This window comes from Tursiops truncatus, chromosome 19 (genome assembly GCF_011762595.2).
Source record: "Tursiops truncatus isolate mTurTru1 chromosome 19, mTurTru1.mat.Y, whole genome shotgun sequence".
Lineage (NCBI taxonomy): Eukaryota > Metazoa > Chordata > Mammalia > Artiodactyla > Delphinidae > Tursiops > Tursiops truncatus.
Window position 1 is genome coordinate 26,462,572 of NC_047052.1, and position 18,675 is coordinate 26,481,246.

Genomic DNA, 18,675 nt, shown 5'->3' on the forward strand with positions numbered 1-18,675 from the left:
TGTTCTTCTATTTGAAATATCTTTTGGAAATTAATGGTTTTACTACTTACTACTAACTTAAATAAGTAGGTCCACACCGTTAGGAGTTGACATCTCTCTTTTCTTTTCCATGGTCTGTAATGTTTTTCTCCCTTGCTTCAGTGGATGTAAAAATAACTCATTGTTCATTTTCATTTGTAGCCCATATTTTTTATTTTTATTGAATATCCTTGATTTACAATATTATATGTCACAGGTGTACTAATTCATAATTTTTAAAGGTTATACTTCATTTATGGTTATTATAAAATACTGGCTGTATTTCTTGTATTGTACAATATAACCTTGTAGCTTATTTTATACGTAATAGTTTGTACCTCTTAATCCCCTGCCCCTACATTGCCCCCTCCCTCTAGTCCGTATTTGAACCACTCATTTTTTTCATGTTGGCAAAAATAAAAAAATTGTAGATTTTGATGTAGTGCTGTTTTTGTTGGCCACGCTGCACAGCATGCAGGATCTTAGTTCTCCGACCAAGGATCAAACCCACGCATCCTATTTGACATTTTAGAAGTCAGTCAATTCTGTATGTGCTTGCCAAATATAGTTAGTGACTATGGGTATGGCATTTTTATCTATACTTAAATAAAAGTCTTATTTTTGACTATGAGAACCTAGTCTAAAAAATGCTTACCTGTTTACTTTGATATGTCCAGATTTGGGCATAATTTTTGATGAAGTAGTTGAGGATATGGAATGTTTCTTACAGCATAGTATTTCAAAATACATAGGCAACACTATACACAAGGCTTAATTTCAGAGGTGTAAAAAATATTTTCAAGAGAAAGCCAGTGCTCAGAAAATCCTGGTGATTAATGACAGGTGCAAAAACATGGGATATGGTGGAAATTTGGCCATAGGTTCTAGCAAGTTTTCTTTATTAGAAACCTAGATTTGTTTATTTAGGTGTTCTAGGAAATAATAAGTGACGTTTTTCACTTTTCATTTCTCTTAAGGAGTGTTTCTCAGGAGTTATCAGAAACCATCCTCACCATGGTAGCCAACTGCAGTAATGTTATGAACAAGGCCAGACAGCCACCACCTGGAGTTATGCCAAAAGGACGCCCTCCTAGTGCTAGCAGCTTAGATGCCATTTCTCCTGTTCAGGTAAATGAACACTACACTTGGTACATCTCCATTTGTTCATAGACTTGGAATAGAATAAACTTGTACATCATCATTAATAATCTACTCAAAGGAAATTTTTGTCTGAATTTATTATATTTTAGATAACTGCATGTCTAGTATCCACTTAAAGGAGATCCGTAAATAGGCATTGTGGTTGAGAATAGATTTTAATCATTAAGTAGAAAGAACATGACTATGAGAGGAAAGATACAAAACAACTTATTTAGGGCTTCTTTTTAAGATAAGAATAACTTAGACTTGAGAAATAAGCACTGCCTTTGAACCTGATGTGTCTTGTTTGTAGCTTCACGGGCCAAGCAACAGTGCTAGAGCATAAGGACTTGTTATAACTGGGGCTCTTCAGCTCTCAACTGAACTGCTCTTTTAAAAACAAGGTACATTTAAGTTACTCCCTGACACCAACCACCCCCTTCTCTCTGGGAGCAACATATTCCGCTTCTATTTTCAGCTGCATTGAATGGCAGATTGGGGTTTATTTTAAGAAAAGAAAGAGCATTTAGTGATTCTTCAGTGACCACTTTATAAAAGGCATTTTGTGTATTATTTTCTATAGTCACAAAGGTCTGAAATAATGCCACAAACTAAGAAGCTTAGAAGTGCAGTTATTAGATATTTTATAAAATCTTTTGGTGAATAGTATACCTTGTTTTTTGTTTCTGTTTTTGTTTTGGGGTTTTTTTTGGTTTTGATTTTTTTTTTTTTTTTAATCAGAGCTGATCTCCTCCAACCCCAAGATTCTCAAATTTTGGCTAGATATATTTGTTTTGACTAGATTTCTAATTTCTAATGCTTTTATTGTGTTGAAAGTTAAATAACTTGCATTGAGAGAATTCTTTTAAAGGGGCTTACGGGAAATTTTACGGACTGCCCCATGTCACTACTAAATGTTTAGTAGTACAGCTTCAGAGAAATTCGTATGAAATGTTATTCTTGAAGTTTTATAGCCCTCATATTGTGGCTCTGGTTCTTTGGCAGGGGCTAACTCTTTAAACCTAGTCTATCTATGATATAATAAGAAAAATGACTGGTACTCTTGATTTGGGGATTTAAGCATCATCAAGATTGTGTGTGGTTTTGCAGTTTATATAAAGCATTTGAAGAGCTGTCGCTAAAGATTGCTTTACCTGTGTCGTTTGTCTGCCTTTGCTTGAAGTATGTTTAATACGTTTTTATAATGTTTTTCTTTAGATTGACCCTCTTGCTGGAATGGCATCTCTTAGTATAGGTGGTTCAGCTGCCCCTCACACCCAGAGTATGCAGGGCTTTCCTCCAAATTTGGGTTCTGCATTCAGTACCCCACAGTCACCAGCAAAAGCATTTCCACCCCTTTCAACCCCAAATCAGACAACTGCATTCAGTGGTATTGGAGGACTTTCATCACAGCTTCCAGGTAAGGGGGTTGGTGGGTAGGGGTGCAGATTATTTGTAAGCCTCATCGTGCCTTAGTGTATATAAGGTGTTTTGGAGTCACTATGATAAAGGAAAGCTGCTTGAACTAAATCGTGAAAAATTGCGCTCATATCCAAAGTTGGGAAGAGAAAAACATTACATTAATTTAGTCAAATTGCAATGAGGATATTTGTACTTGTAAAGTTAGTTGAATTATTCAGTACGGATTGTATTATCAGATGATAGTACAAATATTAAAAGTGTGTTAACCACATTCTGAAGAACTTAGGCTTAGATCAAAACTCATAGCTTTATGAATTACTCAAGGTTGGTATAATAAAGGTAGAATATTTCACACACCAGATTCAGGTATATGTTCTGCCTTTTTGCACCTACCTTGGAAATGATAGTAAATCCCTAAAACTTTTCCACATATTTTGGCTTTTTTTTTTTTTTTTGCGGTACACGGGCCTCTCACTGTTTTGGCCTCTCCCGTTGCGGAGCACAGGCTCCGGACACACAGGCTCAGCGGCCATGGTTCACGGGCCCAGCCGCTCCGCGCCATGTGGGATCCTCCCGGACCGGGACACGAACCTGTGTCCCCTGCATCGGCAGGCGGACTCTCAACCACTGCGCCACCAGGGAAGCCCCACATATTTTGGCTTTTAACTTAATGTTGAAGTAAAGGTTACATTTTTTCCCCCTCTAGTAACCACATGTTTCTCCTAAGCTATCTGAACCTTTTATTGCCAGAGTATAAGTTTAGAGTACTAAAACCTAAGGAGTGAAATGTTGTAATAACTCTGTAACCTAGTTACCACTGAGTTAACAAAAGACCCTAATTTTTTAATTAATATAATTTTTTAATTAAAAACTTATTTTTTGATGTGAATAAAGTCAAGAATATGAGTAACGATAAAACTTCTGGCTGCCTTCGTTCTTTCTAGTAGGTGGTCTTGGCACAGGCAGCCTGACTGGTATAGGAACTGGGGCTCTTGGACTCCCTGCAGTGAATAACGATCCTTTTGTGCAGAGGAAACTGGGCACCTCTGGACTGAACCAGCCTACATTCCAGCAGAGTAAGATGAAACCTTGTAAGTGGTAGTGTTGTCTGTGATTGTGAAGTGTGACTGATGCATATAAAACTTGCATGTCCAATTTGTTGTCCCTAGAGATACATGGACAAAGACATTGACTTATCTTAATACATTGTTAGTAGGGCCGTTGATACGCCTCCTAGATCAGTGGGAGTAAATTCATACATTTAAATTATTAAAACAAAAATTTGAGGTATCATTCCACCTTTGATCCTGGATTGCCAGAACAAGGTGACTGTTAATAAGAGGTAGCATCCTTTGAGGTGTTATCCTAAAAGTAAGAAGTAAAGAGAAAAGACTTTCATCAGTTTAAGTCTATGTATGTAAGTCTTATACTTATCCTAAAGATTTTTTAGTGTTTTTTTTCTTTTCTTTCCTTTTCTTTCCTTTTTTTTTTTTTACCAAATCAGGAGCAGCCAGGAGAATTTCAGATTTCTGTTTCAGCTTGGCAGTTTATAAAGTAAATAACTATATTTACTTTAATGTTTATTTTAATATAATAGCTTTATGATATATATAGCCTTATAGTACACATAAGTATTGCCATATATATGATGCTACAAAAACCAATTTTTTAAGTTTTAATCTCCTTTAGTAGGTTATTTCAAAATCAGAGACGTCCTCTTTGTAAATACATAGGTATCATTGGCTTATAAATATCCTTGTCATTGGGTCTAAACATTCATCATACAAGGTTTGAAAGTATACCAAGTGACAGTGACTTTAAAATGTTAGTGTGAAAGACTTGTCTGAATGTTATGTTTTGTAGCATGCGTTGTGTTTATATCAAGTGTCATGCACATGCATTGAGAATTCTTACATGTAAAAGGTGATTTTTTTTTTTTAATAAAGTAGTAAAGATTTGTTAACCTCAAGTGAGGTTGTATTGAGGGTAAGTGCATTATGAATTTGAACCTAGTGAACTTTCATGGTGTGATAAATCCTTATGAAGAAAGTACTAGGGTAGGACTATGGTTGTAAGGCAGTTTTGTGAGAATCTTTTGTGTCCCTAGAGCACTTGAATATTGAAACTTGACCACTTAAAACACTTTATTTTTTCCTTAAAATTCAAACTGTATTGGTCTCTCTGGCTCTGCTTTATGTGGGGGAGTGATGCTTTATGTGGGGGAGTGAAGGAAGAGCCTAAATGCCCACTGGTTGCTTTTCTGTTTCTAACAGCGGACTTGTCTCAGGTGTGGCCAGAGGCAAATCAGCACTTTAGTAAAGAGATAGATGATGAAGCAAACAGCTATTTCCAGAGAATATATAATCACCCACCACATCCAACCATGTCTGTTGATGAGGTGAGTGTCTAGGACGATCTAATTCTTTATGGTTTAGGTAAATCTTAAATGCCCTTTTCAAAGTGAAATCCCAACACAAAGTGTTTTGATATGTTTGTGCATCTTTGGAAACCTTAATATTTGTCTCAAGCTCAGTTTATTCTTAAATATTCTGCTTAACAATAAAGAATATTTGAGGAATGCTCTTAATAATGGTTTCCTTTATGTGTATATTATTTTTTCTTGCTTTCTCCAGGTATTAGAAATGCTACAGAGGTTTAAAGATTCTACCATAAAGAGAGAACGAGAAGTATTTAACTGTATGCTAAGGAACTTGTTCGAAGAATATCGGTTCTTCCCCCAGTACCCTGATAAAGAGTTACATATAACAGCCTGCCTGTTCGGTGGTATAATCGAAAAAGGACTGGTCACTTACATGGCATTAGGTTTGGCCCTACGATATGTTCTTGAAGCCTTACGCAAGCCTTTTGGATCCAAAATGTATTATTTTGGGATTGCTGCACTAGATAGATTTAAAAATAGGTGAGTGGATAGGTTTCCTGTGAAGCTTCTCTTTTTTAATATAAGGAGAAACAGTAGCTTACTTTTCAACTAATTCTTGCCATGCCTTATCATGATATGTATCTTAACTAATCTTCATGACTGTATGAAGTAAAAGAGGAAGAAGTGAAAACAATTAAATTCGTTACAGTTGACAAATATGTGGTAGGAAAAGTATAAAATGAAATAGCAATTTTTTTGGTTTGTTTATTGAGGTATACTTTATATACATAAAAGTCAGTATTTCAGGTGAACAGCTCTTTGAAGTTTGACAAATTCTAACAGTTGTATAACCACTGCCACCAACACCACAATCAAGATACAGAATATTTTCGTCACCCCCAAGAAGTTTTCTTATTCCCCCTTTGTAGTTAACTTTCCCTCACATCTAACCCCTGGCAATCACTGATCTGATTTGTCTAGTTTTTCCAGAGTATTATTTAAATGGAATCATACACAATGTGTATGAGTCTGACTTGCACATAGCATGATGCTTTTGAGATTTATCCATGTTACTGCATGTTTCAGTAGTCTGTTTCTTTTTACTGCTGAGTAGTATTCCATTCTGTGGGTTCATTAGCAAATTGTTTTTCTATTCACCTGTTGATGAACATTTGGAGTCGTTTCCAGACAGTAGTTTTAGTGGCTCATTGTAATCTAATATTAAGTGGAATAAGACCTTTAAAAAACAATCAGTAATAACTTTTTTGATGTAAAAGGGGTGAAGTTCATAAATATCCACCCCCTTACTTCTTTGTTCTTCCTTTTGGCATTCTCTTCAAATAAGGTATTTCAAAGGGAGAAAGGGGGGAAATGGCCTAGACTAGCTTTTGACAAATTTTAAATTGTGCTGCCTCTGTTCTTACATGAAATGGTAAAGAATGAATGTTTTTGTTGGCAGATTGAAGGACTATCCCCAGTATTGTCAGCACTTGGCTTCTATTAGTCACTTTATGCAATTTCCACATCATTTACAGGAGGTAAGTGTCTTCAGTACCTACGTAGTTGGATGGTTTATCTATTTTAATTTGAATTTGGATTTACTGGCAATGGCATTAAGATTTCTTAATGATTGGCATGATACAAGTATACATATTATTTGTTGCTTGTTTTGCAGGTTAATCATGAAAAAATACAGATTTTGGGTTACCTTTTGTAAGCAGTGGTTTTGCTTGATTTAATAAAAGGCTTTTGCTAGTTCTTTTAGCCTAATAATGCTATTGAGGTAGACATCTTTCGCTGTTACCAAGAATCCCTTGCCTGAGTCTAAAAAGGATTTGGAGTGGGACTCTTTGATTAAAATAAGTAAAGTTGTCCCTCTGATTTAAATGCTAACATGAATCAGAGCTGTTTCTTTTTGTTGTTTTGGTGGTGGTGGTGGTTTGGTTTGTTTTTTTTGTTTCTGTGGTTTTGGGCGGGGGGTGTGCTGCTCCACGCGGCTTGTAGAATCTTAGTTCCCCAACCATGGATTGAACCAGGGCCACGGCAGTGAAAGCGCCGAGTCCTAACCACTGGACCACCAGGGAATTCCCAGAGCTGTTTCATATAAAACTTTCAGACCAGCTGTTTCTTAAAAATACAGCCTTTCTTTTTTTTTTTTTGTGCGGTACGCGGGCCTCTCACTGTTGTGGCCTCTCCCATTGCGGAGCACAGTCTCCGGGTGCGCAGGCTCAGTGGCCATGGCTCACCGGCCTAGCCACTACGCGGCATGTGGGATCTTCCTGGACCGGGGCACGAACCCGTGTCCCCTGCATTGGCAGGGGGACTCCCAACCACTGCGCCACCAGGGAAGCCCAAAATACAGCCTTCTTAAACTACCTGCTTAGATTCCTTTGAGGTTAAAAAGGAGACAGTCCCTGAGGAAATGGACCTAGAGAATATATATTTTAAGCCACATTTTGTGATTATTCTTGAAATTTGTAAACTATTACTTTAATGATTGATTTTTAGGTGATTACTAAACATTCACACTTTTGCCTTACCTTTGGTCAAAGTCAGCTTATAGAGAACAAAGAAAGTTGATTAATCTCTGTTGACTTTATTTTACTTTATTAAAATAAAAGATGAACTGCTTTATAAGATCATATTTTTAAGAAATCAGAAAGATCAGAATTTGAACTTACTTTTAATTCTATTATAATTTAGTCCAGCGCTTTCTACCTCATCCCACTGGGTTTGTTTGTAGGAGGGTAGGGTCATTATGATGGTTTAGCGTAGGAAACCATAGCATGGGGGGCAGGAGTGTATTCATGCCTCTTGAGGGGGTGGAGGACTGTGCCAAAACTATAGCACTGAAAACTAGACAGGAAAGCAGAGTTTGAAAAGCTAGGATGGGAGGTCAGAGGCTTACTACAATCGAGTGTTTTTGGAATTGAGAGCTGGAAATATGGGCCTTGGAAGACTAGAGAGAACAAGGGAGGTGGTATGAAAGTGATCACACAAAGCAGTGATCCTAGTTCCCACTGTAACAAGATACCCAGAGAAGAGAAGGGAGGTCATTGTTTATATTTCTATAGTCAATTTAAAGGGCTGTACTTTCTTCAGAGATTGTCCTTCCTTGAAAATGTCCCCCCCCCTTTTTTTTTCCTGTACGCGGGCCTCTCACTGTTGTGGCCTCTCCCGTTGCGGAGCACAGGCTCCGGATGCGCAGGCTCAGCGGCCATGGCTCACGGGCCCAGCCACTCCGTGGCATGTGGGATCTTCCCGGACCGGGGCACGAACCCGTGTCCCCTGCACCGGCAGGCAGACTCTCAACCACTGTGCCAGCAGGGAAGCCCCGTCCCCTTTTTTGAATAAAGTTATTGTATATATAGATAATAGTTTGTTTTGTTATAGGTACAAGCTGTGGGAAATAGTATCACAAAGGGTGTGTCAGTCTTCTGATTTGTGTGTGAGAAGGACTTTTATTGGTCTGTGAAATGGAAAGAAAACCTTGTCCTAGAACATCCAGTATAATGCTTACCTCCAGTTGGCTAGGTGGTGTGGTATACACTGTTTTGTGGTAATAGCTTTATTGAGAGCGGACTCATATTGCAGTGTGTTTTTTAGGCCACGGTTTTCTCATCAGCATCCAATAGAAAAGAAATTAGTTTGGGCTTCCCTGGTGGCGCAGTGGTTAAGAATCCGCCTGCCAATGCAGGGGGCACGGGTTCGAGCCCTGGTCCAGGAAGATCCCACATGCCGCAGAGCAACTAAGCCACAACTACTGAGCCTGCGTGCCACAACTACTGAAGCCCGCGTGCCTAGATCCTGTGCTCTGCAACAAGAGAAGCCACCACAACGAGAAGCCCACACACCACAAGGAAGAGTAGCCCCTACTTGCAGCAACTAGAGAAAGCCCGCATGCAGCAACAAAGACCCAACACAGCCAAAAATAAATAAATAAAATTTAAGAAAAAGAAATCAGTTTACTATATAATTTTTAAAACTTTACATGTATTAAGGGATTTAAGGAAATTTATATGCAGGCATTTGTGGCTACTCTTTTGGAACTTGTTTTGTTAGACTAGTTCTCTGATAAATACTTTAGAAACATATTAATATTTTACCTTTACTCCTTAAGGAGTTCATGGTATCCACTATATATTATATATATATTATATTTATATATTATAGATATAGGAATATGGACCAGAATGGGGTGAGACGTAAGGGAGATATATGAACCAAAAGAATGCTCTGAAATAATTTCTATTCTCTCAGTAGTGAGCGAGGTGTAATTCAAAAATTTCAGTTTCTGTTAAGAACTCTTTTAATGTGTTTCTCTCTTCCTACCCCCATAGTATATCGAGTATGGACAGCAATCTAGAGATCCACCTGTGAAAATGCAGGGCTCTATCACAACCCCTGGAAGTATTGCACTGGCTCAAGCCCAGGCCCAGGCCCAGGTTCCAGCGAAAGCTCCCCTTGCTGGTCAGGTTAGCACTATGGTAACCACCTCAACAACCACCACTGTTGCTAAAACAGTTACAGTCACCAGGCCAACTGGAGTCAGCTTTAAGAAAGATGTGCCAGTAAGTAGGTCTGTCTTTTTTCTTTGTTGGATTTGATATGTTGTAATATATCCAGTAGTGAACATGTATTTTAATTTTATTATAAACAACACATGCCGACTAAAAAAAAGCATTTCTCCCTTTGTCTCTCTGCCTTCCCACCCCGATTTCCCACACACAGCCACTATTAATAATAGTTCAATACATAGTCTTTCCAGCACTTCCAGTACACAGTCATACACACCATGTATATTTCGTATACTAAAGAAATCTGTATACATTCCCGCCCCGGGATTTGTCTAGGAAGGATTTCAGTTTGTTTATTTTATGTATTTTATTTCTTTAGCCTTCTATTAATACTACAAATATAGATACATTACTTGTGGCCACAGATCAAACAGAGAGAATCGTAGAGCCCCCAGAAAATATCCAAGAGAAAATTGCTTTTATCTTCAACAACCTCTCCCAGTCAAATATGACACAAAAGGTGAGTCTGAAATAATAGTTTATACATCACTACAAATGCTCTCTATTCTTTTCCTTGATGGGTTGGGGGATTTATATATGACATTCTGCACCCTTTTAATACTTTTAAAGGTAGAGATAATAGAATGAAAATGAAGGGAACATGGATATACAACTACTGGTTGTGGATTTTGTAGACATTAAATAGCACTGGTATTATTTTTTATTTTTTTCTATTTTGGCTGCACCTTGTGGCGTGTGGGATCTTAGTTCCTCTACCAGGTATTGAACCCACACCCCCTGCAGTGGAAGTGCGGTGTCTTAACCACTGGACCTCCAGGGAAGTCCCAAATAACATTGTTTTGCAGTGAGTTATAGCCTTTTTGAAGTAAACTTGAAAATGATTTCATGATGATGGAAATTTCATTTGTCTTTCTAATCACAATTCATGCCCTCCCAGAAACCATTAGGCACCTAGTAAGTGAGGTAGAGCTTCTGAAAGGTAATGATGCACAAGATTATGTGCTAAGACAATACTTGGAAATGTCCGTTTTAGTCAACAAGATTAGCCTGAACAAGTGGGTTTTGAGATGTAATTTATAATGCAAGTGCTGCCTTTGAAAATCCCACCATAATTGATTGGGGGAGAATTTTGAAGCACTCAGCATCCCTTTTGGAAGAGAAGTTTCAAACTTTACCGATAATTTCTGGAGATATAAATTTAGGAAAACAATAGTTCTGGTGTCAGGTCTGTTAATAGCAGGTTTGTAGATTAGTAATATATCCTCTTTTGGTCAAATGGAGAGTAAGTAAGATGGGGTTGAGGGACTACATATTTTGTAAGTTTAAAGTGACAGTAGATGTTTCAGTTCTAATCACCCAGTTAGAGATGATTGACTCTATACTTAGATGGAATTGAACATACTGTACTTGGATAGCATCTGTCTGAAATTGGGAGAGATGTAGCATGGTACTTTATTTATTTTTATTAATTAATTTATTTTTGTCTGTGTTGGATCTTCGTTGCTGTGCGCAGGCTTTCTCTAGTTGTGGCGAGCAGGGGCTATTCCTTGTGTGGTGCGCGAGCTTCTCAATGCAGTGGCCTGTCGTTATGGAGCATGGGCTCTAGGCGCATGGGCTTCAGTAGTTGTGGCACGTGGCCTCAGTAGTTGTGGCGCATGGGCTTAGTTGGTCCGTGGCATGTGGGATCTTTCCCGACCAGGGCTCAGAACCCATGTCCCCTGCATTGGCAAGCGGATTCTTAACCACTGAGCCACCAGGGAAGCCCTAGCATGTACTTTAGCTTCTAATTTTGCAAGGAGCACGTGCTGTAGTATTGTTCACAGAAAGAAAACACAAAACTGTTATTTTATCATCTTTTAATTGTATACTTCCCATGTCATAATGGTTTTCTAGGTTGAAGAACTAAAGGAAACTGTGAAGGAAGAATTTATGCCTTGGGTTTCACAATACCTGGTTATGAAGAGAGTCAGTATTGAGCCAAACTTTCACAGCCTATATTCAAACTTCCTTGACACACTGAAGAATCCTGAATTTAATAAGATGGTTCTGAATGAGACATATAGAAACATCAAAGTAAGTGTTCTTGTATTTCTTTTTATTAGTGCTTTGAGTTTGGGAATACTTGATTGTACAGGTGTAATTGGAGGGGGAGGGGTATTGCTGTTTTCCCCTGTATGTGTATATGTTAAAGTATTTATGAAAGTTGCTCTAGGGTTTGTTTCAAATATAGAACTAAATTTTCCTGAAGAATTTAGTCTCACAGACATATTCTATGCGCTATTTACTTTGAAAGTAACCACTCGTGAATTTGTTTTCATCATTCTATGCATGGTTTTGAAATCTTTACCCTTTGTGCATGTTTTTAGGAAAACAATAGTTCTGGTGTCAGGTCTGTTAATAGCAGGTTGTAGATTAGTAATTTATCCTCTTTTGGTCAAGTGGAGAGTAAGAAAGATGGGGTTGAGGGACTACATATTTTGTAATTTTAAAGTTTAAAGTGACAGTAGATGTTTCAGTTCTTTTTTCTCCCTCCGCATATTATTTGATTATATACTCTTAGCTTTAATCCCTCTCTTTTTAATAGTCTTATAGAAATCCATTATATTGGTTGATAATATCTTTCACTATTACAGAAACAGTGCTGCAGTGAGTATTTTCCCTTATGTCTTAAGTGCCAGATATCTCAAGACTCTAGACCTATTGTGGAATAGCTGTTGTTTAGCATTCTCAGAAGTTTAAGTTCAAACTCTTCCTAATGAGCTAATGCTTGTTCTATAAAATCCAAGTATTTTTCTTAGGAGGAATAACTTTTCAAGAAAACAGTGTGAACCAGCATGTAGCTGAAAACATTCTTTGCTGAATAACTTGGAATATTGGCTTAGGAACCAGCACTATATTTAAACCTGTGGATAGGAATTTTCCCTATTCTTGGTTACGCTGTAGTGCAAAAGAATTCCTGTCTCCTTTCTGTTGCACAGCTGACTTTGTGCCATTCTGCTGTTGCTGTATGGAGTTAAGGAACATAACTATATTCAGCCTTTGTTATTTGATAGCAAGGATGATTGGGATATATAAAAATTTCCACATAATCTGGAGCAGAATTTCAAGATCCTTTCTTTTAAACAGAAGTTTAAATTACAGATTTAAACTTAAAGTCATAAATTGAAAGGTATCATATAGTAAGTGGATATATGTGTGTACCCAAGACACTCTTCATGTGTACCCAAGGCACTCTCATGTGTTGGTTCTGTCCCCCTTAAGAAAGAAGTAAAGAATTGAAGAAATGGATTAGGTATCCTAGAAATGTGATAAGTGTGTAAGCAATATTACACTGTATTCTAGAAAGTTATCTTAGTTGTCTCCAGAGATAATGCTAAAGATCACAACATTTACTGCAATCTTGTTATGTTCCTCAGTATGCCTGCTGTCTGGGAAGGACTTAAAAAGTATAGCTATAGTCTTCATTTGAATTGAATTTAGCTCTTCCAGATAGATTTGCAGTTGGGTCTCTGCTTCAAACCTAGCTAAAATTTTTAGTTGTGGGACCATACATGATACTTTTAACCTTGTGTTACTTTATACAATATACTTGTATTACCTTTTTTTTGTTTGTTTTAAATGGAAAGGCATTTGAAGGTAAAAATGTCACTGAACACACAAAATATCACAATGATACATGGACGAGATCTACTTTGGGGGCGTGTTCTCTATTGACAGCTTGTTTTTAATGTAGAATAATGGAATTCTTAAACATTTAGTTGAGAATATTTTTTTATAAGCTCATTGTCATACCTTCCTTAATCCTGCACTATTTCAGGTGCTCCTGACCTCTGATAAAGCTGCAGCCAATTTCTCTGATCGTTCTTTGCTGAAGAATTTGGGACATTGGCTAGGAATGATCACACTAGCTAAAAATAAACCCATCTTACACACTGTGAGTTTCAACTAAAAGCTCATGTAAAACTTGAGAATGTTCATACAGCATATTCTGTTTAAAAGTCTTGACTTTATTTGGGGCTGTAAAAGTTTGGCCCATGTTTTGAATCCCTAATTGCATGCTCATGGCCTTACATTGTTTAGCAGGATAAACAAAAACCAATAAGGTATGATTGCTACCCCTTCCTTTTCATAAGGCGAGGGTCAGGTTATTGATTTCAATTTCAGGGGTGAGTTTGGCAAGGTATAATTGGGGGTGTTTGTGAGGGATTTTCTAGTATATTACTAGCTTTTAAAAATACGTTTTTTATTCTAGGACTTGGATGTAAAATCTTTGCTGCTAGAGGCTTATGTTAAAGGACAGCAAGAGTTGCTTTATGTAGTCCCCTTTGTTGCCAAAGTCTTAGAATCTAGCATTCGTAGTGTGGTGAGTAAATTTTAATATTTTATTGATGGCTAATTTGTAAGAGTTAGTTTGTTTTAGCACAAGGTTTAGAGGCTATAACCTTAGTTATTATGGACATAGAGCTAGTTCAGTTAATTTTCCTCAGGGAAACTCGGGTTTCCAAATTGAGAGGCCAAGTAGTATTATAGGACTGATTTTAATGGGTGGTTTTGGGTTCTGGTGTTTTTCTGAAATACAGTATTGTAAATGGGAAGGCTAGGGGTTTTATTATGGCCACATAGGTGTAAGTGCTTAACTTTTAGATAATACAAATTAAAGAGTAATTTTGGGGCAAGCTTATTTAACATAACGGTTTTCTTTAGGTTTTTAGGCCACCCAACCCCTGGACAATGGCAATTATGAATGTATTAGCTGAGCTACATCAGGAACATGACTTAAAGGTAAATTTGTTGCTCCTTATCCCTAAGAACACTCTCTGGCTTTACATTATTAAGATTTACAGGAAAAAGAGGGTATTTGGGGGGAAGCACTATGACAAATGGGTGAGAATACTGTATATTATGAAGCTAAATTTTCATTTTTAATATTCTAATTGAATACTGGAATTATGCAGTTAAACTTGAAGTTTGAGATTGAGGTCCTCTGCAAGAACCTTGCATTAGACATAAATGAGCTGAAACCTGGAAACCTCCTAAAGGATAAAGATCGCCTAAAGAACTTAGATGAGCAACTCTCTGCTCCAAAGAAAGATGTCAAGCAGCCAGAAGAGCTCCCTCCAATCACAACCACAAGTAAGTGTGATAATTAGCCCTCTGTTTATCAGATGTTCTCTTTAATGGTACATTCCCATGCGTATAACAAATTATAATTATTCTGTGTAATGGGGTGCTGAAACTGTGTACTTTCTGGTGAGCCTTCTAAATTATTAAGGAAAAGTTAGTTATGTTTAGGCATTGTCTTACTATATTAGAATCTATCTGGGTAGTTCATGTGGTATTCATAACTAATATTATTAATCAGTTATTTCTCATATCCCAACTAAGCCAGGTTATCTTTTACATTGTTTGAGGTCTCCGAGAAAGAATTGCATTGGCATGATGACCTGTGTTATTCCTCAAATCTGGGGGTGGCCAGACCAGCTCGACCTGTTAGGGGACTGGATTATTTGACCTGGGTCCAGGAGGACTGGAAGTGCGGGGGCTGTAGGAGTGTAGAATGATTGGGAGTTGTGGTTAGAATGAACCAGCTTTTCTTCTTTTTCTCAGCTCTCAGTTTAAGAATCCCCAGGTAAATCAAGGGAACAGCCTAGGTTGAAAACTGACATCTATAATATAGAATAATCGAACAAGGCTTGGGCCTGCTAATGTGGCATGACCCCTCGATTGCTTTCTGTGCCCACCATGCACCGATACAGTTTTACATGCTTTGTTCAAATCTCTATTAAAATAACAATTTCCCTTATAATAATTAAAGGTGGAAGAATGTGACCTGTGCCACCCCTCCCCGCCATTCAGTTAGTTTAATTAGATAAAGACCACATGATGCCCTGCTAATTTTATAGTAAAGTCAAGAAGTGTGCTCCTTTTATTAGCTCTTATTTTATCTCTCTACATTTAGCAACTTCTACAACACCAGCTACCAGTACCACCTGTACAGCCACGGTTCCACCACAGCCACAGTACAGTTACCATGACATCAATGTCTATTCCCTTGCGGGCCTGGCACCACACATTACTCTAAACCCAACAGTAAGTAAACACCACCCTATTCCTAAATTCCTACTTTGTGACAAGGTAAACTGGTTACTTTCCCATCCCTCTTCCCCTTCCTTCTGGATTCCTAGGTTGTAGGCTTTTGTGGCAGAGAGTAGGGATCATGAGTTGCTGTGTAGTATACCTGAGATCTTTTTTCTACTCTGAAAGTAAGTCGTGATCAGACATCACTTATATTGGCCCCTCATGTCCAAACCCATGATAATTAAGTAAGCTGCCAGTATAATCAAAGTCTCCAAGTATTCCTTATATAGTCAGAAGATGCTTAGTGTATACCATAGGTTTTTGTTCTTTCTTTTTATTGTTATTGTATTTTATCATTATTATTTATTTATTTTTGGCTGTGTTGGGTCTTCATTGCTGTGCACAGGCTTTCTCTAGTTGTGGCGAGCGGGGGCTACTCTTCGCTGCTGTGCACGGGCTTCTCATTGCAGTGGCTTCTCTTGTTGTGGAGCACAGGCTCTAGGTGCGTAAGCTTCAGTAGTTGCAGCACGTGGGCTCAGGAGTTACGGCTTGCGGACTCTAGAGGGCAGGCTCAGTAGTCGTGGCACACGGGCTTAGTTGCTCCGCGGCATGTGGGATCTTCCCAGACCAGGGCTTGAACCCATGTCCCCTGCATTGGCAGGCGGATTCTTAACCACTGTGCCACCAGGGAAATCTCCAGGTTTTTCTTCTTTATTATCGTGTCACCTTAGTCTTGCATTAAGCCATATCTTTTGGAAGATAGCTGGAACTGAGCTGGTGTGTGCATGTGTGTGTGTGTAAAGTCTCCAGGCCAAGGTCTGGAAGTGGACTTAGTACGCTCAGTTATGTTTCTCTGGCCTGATTCTGTGAGATTGTCTGTTCTTAACTTCCCATCAGTCCCTTTTTCCTATACTTAAAGGTAGTATTCTACTCTGTATATTGAGGGTGATGATTGCTTGTTTATCCTCATTCTCTTATTCTGCTTAACACAGTTGTTTAGTTCAAAATCAGATTTCATGGTCTTTGCTTTTTAGAAATTGAAACAGTCGTAACGTAAATACATTGAAGTTTTGTATTTAAAGGACTTTGAAAGGGTTTTAAAGAGATCATTTTTAACCTGTTTTTTGTTTGTTTTTGCTTCTGTAGATGTGGCACTTGGTTTTTTGGGGGAAAACTAGGTCTAGAAATTATGATTCTCTTTTACAATACTCCCAATAATTGAATATTTTTATAAGTTCATCATGAATATTTTTTTAAGTTTCTTAAAAATTCAGTGAATACCTGGAAGCAGTCTTTCAATGAAGCAGGTTTCAGTGTATGGTAAATTTTTATAAAACGCTTGCTATCTTGAAAATAATAGTTTTTGTAGAAAGCCTTTTCTCTTATAGCCATTATCTTGTAATAACTTAATGGAATGTAATCTATAAAAATACTGATTACTACGCTGTACACCTGAAACTAATGTAATATTTTAAGTCAACTATACTTCAATAAAGTTTTTTTAATTTAAAAGACAAAAGTACCATGCAGAAAGTGAGCAGACAAGCCACAGAGAAATGATAGTCCCAATAGATATAACCACAAAGGATTAGTATTTAATGCATATAAATAAACCTGCAAACCAAGAAAAGAACCCAACAGAAAAACTAAAGATATATTTTGTAGAAGAAGAAATATTAAAAGTCATCCAGCATATGGAAAATGCTAAACCTCATTTGCTGTCAGGAAAGTGCAAATTAAAACCACAATATAAAATTTAAAATCCCCCAACTAGGCAAAAATTGAAAGTATGATCATACCAGCTGTTGGTACAATAGAAACGGTTATGCATTGCTGGTGGGGGGTATAATATAATCATTTTGGGGAAAAAAATATGGCATAACCTATTAAAACTGAATATGTGATTTTTTTTTTTAAGCCTTTTCTCTGTAAACTTGATTCTTCTTGCATTTCCGCATGCTACTAAAGAAGTTTCTTTTCTTTCTTAAACATTTATTTATGGCTGCGTCGGGTCTTAGTTGTCACACACAGGCTTCTTTCTAGTTGTGGCATGCGGGCTCCAGAGCACATGGGATCAGTAGTTGGCATCACACGGGCTTAGCTGCCCCTTGGCATGGCATGTGGTATCTTAGTCCCCCAAACAGGGATCGAACCCGCGTCCTCTGCATTGGAAGGTGGATTTTTAACCACTGGACCACCGGGGAAGTCCCCAGAAGTTACTTTCTTTAGGAGTACTTGGGCCACAAATTTTGACTAAGCAGGTAGTGTCTTTAAGCATCTTGTAATGAACAGTTTGCCCATTAAATTTTATCTGTAATCATGTATCTATCACAAGATATACTGACTACTACGCCTTCTTTGGAGCCCAGGTTGTTTCCTTAGCTTTTCATTGGTTAATTTAAAGTAGAAATTGGTAGTTCATGGTTAACCTTGAAATAATGACAAAAACATGGGTGTGATTACTGATAGAAATTGGGTTGTCTTAGTTAAACAAGCTGTTGACTTGTTTTTTCCTCCCTAGATTCCCTTGTTTCAGGCCCATCCACAGTTGAAGCAGTGTGTGCGCCAAGCAATTGAACGGGCCGTCCAGGAGCTGGTCCATCCTGTAGTGGATCGATCAATTAAGATTGCCATGACTACTTGTGAGCAAATAGTCAGGAAAGATTTTGCCCTGGATTCTGAGGAATCTCGAATGCGAATAGCAGCTCATCACATGATGAGGAACTTGACAGCTGGAATGGCTATGATTACTTGCAGGGAACCTTTACTCATGAGCATATCCACCAACCTGAAAAACAGTTTTGCCTCAGCACTTCGTGTAAGTTGATTATTTTCTTGTTGTTGTATAAAACTCATTATTGCTTATCTGAAAATGTTTCTTTTCCTTTGCTAGTAACAGTGAGCATTTCCACTTATTATAATAGTTACCATATGTATTTGATGTCCTCCCCTTTAGACTGTAAGTTCTGTGAGATGAAGCATTGTGTCTGTTTTTGCTCACTATTATATCCTTAATAGTGTTTGGCAGATAGTAGATACTCCAGATATTTACTGGTTTAAAGAAACTAAGGATTTTTTTTTAAAACTGCCTAAGTTAAC

At 37.8% G+C, this 18,675-nt stretch overlaps 1 protein-coding gene and 2 non-coding genes across 10 annotated transcripts in view; all 3 read left to right on the forward strand.

Annotated features, from left to right (window-relative positions):
- Positions 1-18,675, forward strand: part of CNOT1 (CCR4-NOT transcription complex subunit 1) — a 101,184-nt gene that overhangs the window by 63,990 nt on the left and 18,519 nt on the right. For 4 of the 8 annotated variants that reach the window (XM_019935725.3, XM_019935728.3, XM_019935732.3 and 1 more), the window contains exons 17-31: positions 996-1,146; positions 2,377-2,578; positions 3,525-3,671; positions 4,854-4,978; positions 5,214-5,500; positions 6,420-6,498; positions 9,301-9,531; positions 9,857-9,997; positions 11,392-11,571; positions 13,316-13,432; positions 13,751-13,861; positions 14,203-14,280; positions 14,454-14,631; positions 15,458-15,588; positions 18,098-18,394. In XM_019935725.3, coding sequence (XP_019791284.1) covers positions 996-1,146; positions 2,377-2,578; positions 3,525-3,671; positions 4,854-4,978; positions 5,214-5,500; positions 6,420-6,498; positions 9,301-9,531; positions 9,857-9,997; positions 11,392-11,571; positions 13,316-13,432; positions 13,751-13,861; positions 14,203-14,280; positions 14,454-14,631; positions 15,458-15,588; positions 18,098-18,394 — 2,455 coding nt within the window. The remainder of the gene's footprint in view (positions 1-995; positions 1,147-2,376; positions 2,579-3,524; positions 3,672-4,853; positions 4,979-5,213; positions 5,501-6,419; positions 6,499-9,300; positions 9,532-9,856; positions 9,998-11,391; positions 11,572-13,315; positions 13,433-13,750; positions 13,862-14,202; positions 14,281-14,453; positions 14,632-15,457; positions 15,589-18,097; positions 18,395-18,675) is intronic. The other 4 variants (XM_019935727.3, XM_019935731.3, XM_019935726.3 and 1 more) reach the window with 2 other exon arrangements.
- On the forward strand, positions 1,435-1,570 carry LOC117309288 (small nucleolar RNA SNORA50). Its single transcript, XR_004523577.1, has one exon. It is a non-coding gene; the product is annotated as a small nucleolar RNA SNORA50 (small nucleolar RNA).
- Positions 12,386-12,524, forward strand: LOC117309350 (small nucleolar RNA SNORA46). Its single transcript, XR_004523635.1, has one exon. It is a non-coding gene; the product is annotated as a small nucleolar RNA SNORA46 (small nucleolar RNA).